The sequence below is a fragment of the Papaver somniferum genome, chromosome 11 (genome assembly GCF_003573695.1).
Source record: "Papaver somniferum cultivar HN1 chromosome 11, ASM357369v1, whole genome shotgun sequence".
Taxonomy (NCBI): Eukaryota; Viridiplantae; Streptophyta; class Magnoliopsida; order Ranunculales; family Papaveraceae; genus Papaver; species Papaver somniferum.
Window position 1 is genome coordinate 121,378,309 of NC_039368.1, and position 10,238 is coordinate 121,388,546.

A 10,238-nucleotide genomic window follows, 5' to 3' on the forward strand; every position below is an offset into this window, starting at 1 on the left:
ATTAACATTCAAGTTCAAAGAAATTACCCTAAGCTTAATCATGTTTTCAGTGACATAACCTTTTCCTACGAAGTCACCACCCTTAGAGATTACAACTTTGTTAGACTCAGCTACAAATTTAAAACCTTTCCCAAGTAAGATGGTTTCTGAGATAAGATTCTTGCATATGTCCGGGACGTGATACACGTCATTCAAAGCGAGAGTTTTTCCTGAAGTGAGCTTCAATTCAACCTTGCCTTTTCCCACCATTTTCGCGGTGGAAAGAGTTCCCCATAAACAATTTCTCATCGTCTCCTACTTTGTCATCGGAGGAGAAAGCATTTCTGAACTTGCAGACATGCCTGGTGGCTCCAGAATCTAACCACCAGTCTCTCACATTGGTCACATTAGAGACAAGGTTGACTTCAGACACCATGCCAGTAAAATATCCAGACTCATCTACTATGTTTGCCTTATTTTTCTGTTTTGGATCATTTTTGGTCTTTTTAGGCGCCTTACAGTCTTTGGCCATATGACCGATTTTACCACAGTTATAGCAGTCACCTTTGATGGTGTTTTTAGAGACGCCACCCTTTGGTTTAAGATGGTTAACTTTGGAGTTACGACGTTTATTACGTTTGTTACCATTTTTGCTGGATTCAGATTTTCCTTCATGCCCTTTCTTTGATGCAGCATTATCGTCTAGGATATGAGATTTGTTGGACATGTCTTTTCTCAACATCAGTCTCTTGTCCTTGCAGCAACTTGGATCTTTTACCCCAGCTCTATCATGATGATTTCACGAGTCTTGTGTCGCAGCCTCCTCTTGTACTCGTTCCATGAGGGTGGAAGCTTTTCAATCACTGCAGATACTTGTAGAGCTTCGTCAATAAACATGCCTTCAGCAAGAATTTCGTTGATGATTAGCTGGAGTTCCATGAATTGTTCAACTACAGGCTTTTCATCAGTCATCTTATATTCAAGGAACCTAGCCACCAAGAACTTCTTGCTTCCAGCAGCCTCAGCAAGATATTTTTCTTCCAGGGCTTCCCATAAATCAAAAGCAGTAAAATTTTCTTTTGCATTATAAAAGTCGTACAAGGAGTCATCCAAATAATTAAGTATATGGTTTTTGCACATGTAATTCTTCCTAGTCCACTTATCCAGTCTATCTTCATAACCACGGTCATGAAGCCTTCTTGAGGGTTTTTCTAAATCAACTTCATCTAACCTCTGGTCTTTTAAGAAAAATAACATTTTGGACTGCCATCGTTTAAAGTCTTTTCCACTAAACTTTGGAGGTTTGTCTACAGTACTTTTTCCCATGTTGTTACAGCAAAAATATAGTAATAAAGGATATTTCCTTTAGATTGTTGGAGACAGTAACAACAATCGTAATAATCGAGAAGAAAATACTTAGCTCAAACCGACGCTTGACTGAAGTTCCTGGAGATGCACAGATAATTGTAGCAGGAACTAGTAGAGGCACATATGAGATACGCTGACCTAAAGGAAATATCTTTTGCTACTCCTCTGAGATGCTATAGCAATTGGGTAGTCACCTCCAGGATACAACTACTGATAATACCCCTAAATATAGCATACAAAGAAGGTACTCTAAGAGCTTGGCAGAGATTTATGAAGAAAATGAAATAGTTACAGAGAAACTAAAACAGTAGCAGAGAAGAATAAGAGAGGAAGAAGCTACTTCTTCTCTGTTGTGTATTTAAAAACTGAGCTGAACAACTCCTTTTATAGTCAACCAAAAAATGACCCATTACTAGCAAAGAAAGATTCTCACGCGTATGAAACACATTCTCTGACTTCTGACTAAAGCTGAAAAGCAACAGTCAAAAAACATTTTATGACTTCTGACAAAAGCTGAAAAGCAAAGCAGTCAATAGTGAGTTGATTTACAAATAGAATACAAACACAAAATAAACATAACATAGGCTAACCAACTCCTCGAAGCTTTCATCGTCACGTGCACTCTTGATCTGTCACTGAAACTGAAAGTGGGAATTGAATGAGCACATCATCCCGAAAGGTGCCCAGTAGAAACAATAACTAACTTTCGAGTAATCACTAGAATGATTTAAAGACAACTGCAGGTTTTACAGAAAGCCGTTAAAACACGGAAAACATATAAGGCATAAATAAAATAATAAATTATACTGAAATATAAAGATCTACCAACCAATCTTGCGGCACACATTCACAACAGTAATAATAGTTAAGCGACGTAATCCTTCGGAGTAGCAAGGCATGATTGTTGCGGATTCTTGAATGATCATTAAAGCACCCTGAGGTTTTCCGGCCTCGAAGTCATAAACGATACGTACCTTACCAGTACCTTATTCTACGCGCACTCTACATATCAAGTATCCAAAGAAACTAATGGTAACAATATTATCTCCGATAGAAATGCTTATGCAGTGGAGTGCCCAACCAGCCTACGTGTAAATCCAACATCATATATAAGATTCTCAACATCATTCTCTCTAAACACCAACACATAATATAATAGCTTTTGAAATTAATTTAAAAGAACAGTAAACATCCATGTATGAGACATGCGTTGCCCCGTACAGAAATAGGGAAAATATAATGGCCAAATTAAAACCAGACCTATATAATATTCAATCCAACGAGGCCTAGCTAGTTTTTATAAAATAGATTTAACATTTGGAGCACACATCTCACACCAATCAAAAGGAAACCTTCTCCCTTTCATGCTAACAATAAATAAAGATTGTAACCACTTTCCAGTCAATGGAAAGAATCACTTTTTGAAAATAAGTAAGTGCCCCCAAAACACAGATATTAGTTGTTTTTAAAGATCCAATCCCATCCCAAAATGTAAAAGAAAACTAGTTTGTATTACACACAAATAATACATGCATACACATATCATATAGTAACAAAGATATGCATGCATTTCATAAGATATAGATTTGTAAAACAATAATGAGTACAAGAGAGTTCTTTATCGATTCTCACCTCTTCTGATGACAAGCCTCGCCTACCTTGAGATCCATGATCTGCTGGTTCGTCCTTTTGAATCAATCGTTGTTAATAAAGATTAACTATTAATCACACAAGCACTTTAAATATAAGCCAAAAGGCTCATACAAGGCTCATAACAAAATCTCATACAATTCTCTAGTTATAGCCTAAGTGAATTATCTAATGGTTCTAAGCCCATTTATGGTTCTACATCTTTTCATTATCAATATTTAGCATAACAAAGGTTTACTAATTCCATTATGTAGAATCTATAGTCCATTTGATAAGTCTAAAGAGTATCTACAACCTTGTAGAAGGAACTAAAGGTTAATTCGGACCACAAGGTCCAAAACATCAAACTAAGAACACATTGCACTAATCCCAAGTCCACTAAACTCGACCCATTACACAAATCCCAGTCCACTCGGGTCAACTAACAGTCAAAGGGTCAACTAACAGTCAACGTCCAGTCAAGGTCAAGTCAAAGGGTTAACTCGGTCAAGGTCCACTGGGTCAAACAGGAATCGGTGAGTCAACTTAGTCAACAAGATTGGTTCATGTCAAAGAAATAACTCAATCAAATACCCTGAGTCAGCTAAGAAAAGAGTCAGTCAGATAATCTGACTAGGATGACTAACAGGTCTAAATCACAAGGCCAAAGCCTTAGCCATTGCTCAGGCCAAAGAACTTCTAATGCACAATCATGGTGCAACACAGAACAAGCCAAGACTTAAACCAAAAAATTCATTTCTAACTTTAATTACAACCCTACAGCTTAACCAATTTATAATCTCTATTTCTTAATCTTGAATTTCAATCAAATCTGGATCAACATCATCTCTAACACTTTATTCAAACTCTTCTTAACTGTCTTGCCAATTAAACTTCACATGCGCCTAGATACAACACCTCCAACCGAACCATTACATCTTGCAATATCTCATTAAAACATTACCAACACCTATAGTTTCTAAACCACAACCAGTTGCAGCTCAATCTCTTCTTTACAGGTTTAATAATTCTTCAGATTCATCACTACCCGGTTTTATATTCATTCACCAGTAACTCCATGTGATTCAATTCTAATCTAAACTACATCACAGTTTTATTTTATACTTAACTCAATCTCATTTCTGCACCACCAGTTCAACTCCAATACCTCCAGAACTATTTCCTCTGTCTCGATGCCTTTAAAGCTCCACTACTTGCTCTACCAGCTTCAACAGCTACAGTTCCAACTCCACATTGTTAACACTTCTCGGTCCTGCAACTCCAACTTCATTTCAATCTTGGTGTACTAATTCATACATATCCTAATTCATACATCTAACCTCTAACTGCAATCATTCAATAACTTCAGCATTAACTTAACCTCCAACTCAGTTAAACAATTCTCATTCATCCTCCACATCTAATCCAATTCCAGCATACTCAAACTTCAGTTCAAACACACAATCTATTCCAGTTCTCAACACTACTGATTAACACAACCAGCACCACCAGTTCAGCGGAATCAAAACATCCCTTTCACAGCCTCAAGCCAATCTTCATCCTCTTCCTAAGTTCATCACAAATTTCACTTTCATCATCAACCTCTGGTCATAGAACCCTAAATCAATAACTCAACTTCAATCACCACTTGCCAGTTCATCATTCTCATCCGAAATACCCAAATTAGAAACCTTAATCTTCATACTCAATTCGTTAAAACCCTAACCTGTGAAAATGATTTCCTAGAGAAACTAAAATTAAACCTTATACAACCCTCTTTATTCTAATTAACAACAAACCCAAGAAGTAGAACACCAAAACAAACTCAATTTCACAAACGAAAATCAATCAAAACAGAAATTCTAAATTCAATATTCGAATTAATTTTCTCTGTAAATTACGATTACGATAATCAATTCAACATCGACATCCATAAATATTCCTTGATCTCTGCTCAACCCTCACGATCTCATAATTTAATTTCATCTCTCAAAACTTTCAGAATCGCCAGAGGCGAAGAACGGAAGAAGAAAGAAAAAAGAAGAAAAAATGAGTTTCTCTCGAGCCCAACAGAACTGATTAAGGCACCCAAGAAATTTATACGGGAAGCCAAGCGGTTTGATAATGAAATGACTATTTTGACCTTCGACTGTTCCGATGATATCTTCTTCGTCTGGTATCTGAAAGACACATTTGAGTAGTCCATCTCGCATAACTTTTCGAGACCTATTCAATGGTACTAGTTTCATATCTATATCATTGTTAGATTAATTACTATTAATTAAGGTTCATTTCTAATTAATCGAGTCATTAGCGGCTTAGTCTTCTCTTGACCGGTCTAATAGCGTTGACGAGCTCGAGGGTCGTTACAAAACCACCTTTGCTTCTTGGTTTACAAACTGTCTTGAAAGAGACCCAACTAATTTTCTTCTTATTCTCATCCTCATCCCACAAAAATTTTCTCATAATGTTGTTTAGTTTCTTTTCCACTGAAACAGGCATGTGATAAATGGAGATAAAGTAAACAACAATGCTTTTCGATGAACTCTTAATTAAATCCATCTTTCCTGCTTTATTCAAAACTTTCTTTTCCATGGTGCCAACTTCTTCTGCATCTTCTGAATAATAATCTCCAAAATAGTTGTACTCCTTTTAGTAGCACCAATAGGCATACCTAAGTGTGTTATAGGTAACATATTAATTTTACAACCCAATTCTGAAGACAACTCTTGAACTATATCATCAGACTCAATACTAGTCATGGAACTCTTCTCTAAATTCAGTTTAAGACATGTGAGAACCTCAAAAAGCATAAGAATAATGAACGACCTTCTAACCTCCAACCTGGAAGCATTTAGCAGAATTATTGTGTCATCTGAAAACTGTAAATGAGAAACTGTAGTTCCCCCTTCACTGACTTGAAACCCACTTATCCTGTTTGGAGCCACTGCATCATCCATCAATATTGACAGAACTTCAATCACTAACAAAAATAAAAAGGAGACAAAGGATCTCCTTGTCTAATGCCCTTAGATGGATTTATTCTTGAAGTAGCTTGACCATTCACCAAAATAGAGAATTGAGCCTCTGAAATACACCAAGAAATCCACTGAATCCACCTATCACCAAAGCCATTTTTTTTCAAGATTGAAAATAAAGAATTTCAGCTGACATTGTCGAATGCCTTCTCCATGTCAATTTTACAAAGTATCCCTGGATTCTTTTGTTTTAACCTATTATCAATGCACTCATTTGCAATTAAAATTCCATCAAGAATTTGTTTCTTTTTGATAAAAGCTCCTTGAGCATTAGAGATAAGGCTAGGCATCACCACTTTCATTCTTTCAGCAAAAACCTTTGAAATGATCTTATATAAACTACTAATAAGACTTAAAGGTCTAAAGTTTTTAGACATGTTAAGTCTCCAATGCAACTTTCCTTTGCTATACATTTATAGCTTTCATAACATCAACCTTCAGAAAATCCCAACAAGTTCTAAAAAATTCAATATTGAATCCATCAGGGCCAGGTGCTTTATTTTTTACCACACTTCTTCTTCGTCAAAAATACTTTCCAGCCTAGCCTTCCGAGTTCATCCAAAGTGTTGAATTGCATACCATCAAAAGAAGGATTTACATTGCTAGAAGCTGTAAACAGATTAGTATAATACCCCTTAATATCCTCCTTAATGGCTTCCTGGTTGAAGACATCAACTCCATCTATCTCCAATTTAATGATACAATTTCTTCTTCTCTTAGCATTAGCAATTCTACTGAAGTAATGAGTGTTCCTGTCACCTTCTTAAAACCCTCTAACTTTGGCTCTTTGAAAAGCCATTCTATCTCTAGTAATCTTTACCATATTTAACTTCTTTAACAAACCATCTCTCTCTTATCTTTGCAAGTCTGATAAAGCAGCACTTTCCTCAGCCAAATTAAGAACTTTTATCTTATTAGTCAGCTCCTCTTCTTGTTTCTTGACATGACCAAAAGTATTCTTGCTACAGGATTTGAAGAAAAACTTCAAATTTTGTGGCTTCCGAAATAAAACATATCCAGGAGTGCCAGTGTAATCCACTGCAATCCATCAAGATTCAACTAGTTTTACAAAATCAGAATGATTCAACCAATGATTCTCAATTTTGAAGCTAGAACCAACTCTAACAGCTGAACATAATTAAAAAAGAATGGGGTTATGATCAGATATTGTTCTTACCAAAGTTGTTTGAGTGGCATTACTAAATTTAGAATCAAATGCAGTGCAAACCAAAACTCTGTGTAATTTGCAAAGCAAAGGATCATCATGTTTATTACTCCAAGTAAAAGAGCCTCAATTCAATGGAAAATCAATTAACTCCTGATCAGCTATGAAGTCATTTAAAAACTGCATATTCCTTGTGTCTGCACCAATCTTGTTTCTTTCTGCATCACTTCTTACTGAGTTGAAATCACCCATCAAACACCATGCCTCAGTAGAACAATTTCTTATTTCAGCCAAATCCTTCCATAAAATCTCCCTTAAATTATAGTCACATGGAGAGTAAGCATTAGTTACTATAAATTTGAAGCCAGAAATTCTGAGTCTAAAAAGACAAGATATAGAATTGTAGCCGAATCTCTTATTAATAAGTTCCATAACTGCATTATTCCAAATGGAAAGTAAGCCTCCACTGTTACCTACAGAACCTTGAGAAGGAATAACCTCAAAACTAAAGTCATCATCATGCCATAATTGTCTCACAAAAAAAGAAGAAACATTCACCAGCTTTGTTTCCTGAATGACACACATTGGGCATTTATGAGCAGCAATCAAGTCTCTAACAACTATCTTTTTATCATAAGCATTTATACCTCTTATGTTCCAGTTAATTATTTTAGACTCCATTGTTAACCAAAGCCTCCCTGGAACACACTTCTGCCTCATCATTCAGTTCAAGTGAATTAACTGAATTAGTTGAGTAACAACTGTCTTGGAATTTTTTACCTGCTTCAATGTCTCTATATCTATCCATGTATTTAAATAGGATTTCTGAAATAACCTCATTGGCTTCCTTCTCGTCTTTGGTCTTAATACCTCCCAACCTGTAACAAAACTCAAATACCATCTTTGAAGTTGAGAAAATCACTTCATTTTAGTCAACGTTCTTGTTTTGAATGTCACCCAGCTTAATGACAATCTTATCCTCCACCACTGAAAATAAGTTATTATCAGTATGAGTATCAAGAACTTTGTCAGGAGAATTAAGCACCAACTCTTCCTCAATAGAATATTCGTGCAAAACCATTTGAAGGTCGTCAGGGTTCCCTGAGGATATAAACCTTCTGGTAGCATTCAAATCCACTGAGTTGCTTTTCTCCATAATCGCAGTAGGAACCTCACACTACTTGCATAATGAAGAAGAAAATTTGGACTATCTATATCAGTTGGCATACTAGTGTGTATGGGAACTACTCAATCTCTTCCATGTTACACTTGTACCCAACATGATTCAGCCGCCAATAGACTATCGATTACCTCCCGGCTAGATGAATGAATATCTCCAACCTCCTCATTCTTAGACTTTTGATTTTAAACAGTCAAGTTTTTTACTTTGTTTTGATTACGGGGAACTGCACCTTCACTTCCATGTAAATCAGCAACATAGTTAAAGACCCTAATCTCTAAAGATTGATTGTTAACCTCACCTGCATTAACAACCACATCATAAGACTTCAATCTAGCAGACTCAACCTCCTGAGCCTTATTACTTGATAAAGATTCTTCAGGAGTTAATTTTGGCTGGTGTACAGATTTTGATTTGTATAACCATTTGCCATTATCAATTTCATAATGATTGAAAACTAATTCTGGTTCATTTACCTGAAACGATTTAACCCCTGAAAAAGCGGGAGTGGAAAGATTTGAATTTGAAAAATATTGTTTTTTGTCAAACTCATTAATCAGTCTGTTATACTCCTGTAAAGTAGCCTTATTCTTAAGATCGAATTTGAAATCCCATTTGATCGAAACAACCCACTTTTGATATCCTTCTTCGACCATGAGAACCGCCGGAATCATCGAGAAAATCTCCTTTGACAGAGATTCTAAAAAATTTTGAATTTGCCAATTGAAGTGTGCTAGTGTCCACCTCAATCAAGCCTCCCAATGATTCACCCACGGATCTGAAAATTTTAGAACTCCAATTTTGCTGAGGAATGCCACGAATCTTAAGTCACTTCCCTAATCTTGACATTGCCTGGATAGGAATAATATTGTCTTTTGAATGAACAATAATATTTTTTGGCTTTTTCCTCAAGTTATCTTCATGAAATCGCGTAATATGAACTACTGACTCATCCACCAAAATTCTTTTCGGTGTCCATAAGTCAAGCCAATAATCATAAGGGAGTGTTATCTTGGCTGATTGTTCATCTATAATTTCCAAATCAATGAATGCCTCCCATTGCATATGTCTTCTAACCTCCCTTGCAATTCTTTGCCATCTAACAAAGCCTTCAACTCGAATTAATCTTGCACCAGATCTCCTTCATCATCGATTTAATGTTTCTCAGAGGAATAGAATCCATAAAGTCCTTATCTGATGGTAAAGTTTGTCCTGGCTTTCTTATTAGATTATTCTCCTTCATCATCTTATGAAGTTGTTTGCAAAACGCTTCCTAGTAATAACAGTTATCACCACATGGAACACACAAAGCATAAGATTTTGATGCGTCTCCTCTCCTCACCCTTGAAATCCTTAGATATCTCCCCCCTTCATTGATTTTGTCTTCACACAGATAAGAAGCTTTCCCCTCTCGTCTAGGCCATTTCTTCTTCTCACACCTTTGATCTCCCGCCTCTTCCAAAACCTCTACCATCCAACCAGCAATACCAGCTGATAAGTGAATCCAACATCTGAAACCCATTCTCTTTTTCTCTTCAAATCTGATTCCTTCTTTGTTCCCTAGTGTTTCCATTGACAAAAAAAAATTCATGTCAAGATACAGAGTGAGCGGATTTTTCGCTCCTTCTCTCCATCCTTCTCGCTCCTTCTAAAAAAGTTTTACATGACACTTCATCCATACAGATTATAAAGTGATAGCCACTCCTTGTAGAATAATACACATCTTAACTCTTTTTTTTTTTTCCGGAAAAGAGGTACTAAGCCTCATACATTAGATTCATTAAGAGTAATGTTCTCAGAATGCTGAGGAAAATTAGCAGTTACAAGATTCATGCAATTTATAATATAAAGACAGTTCATAATGGCAGTTAGAGCATCT

At 36.1% G+C, this 10,238-nt stretch overlaps 1 protein-coding gene across 1 annotated transcript; it reads right to left on the reverse strand.

Annotated features, from left to right (window-relative positions):
* Positions 1–5,552: 5,552 nt before the first annotated feature.
* Positions 5,553–5,936, reverse strand: LOC113325036. The gene has a single exon (XM_026573277.1). It carries the CDS (start codon positions 5,934–5,936, stop codon positions 5,553–5,555), a length of 384 nt encoding a protein of 127 aa, XP_026429062.1.
* Positions 5,937–10,238: the final 4,302 nt, after the last annotated feature.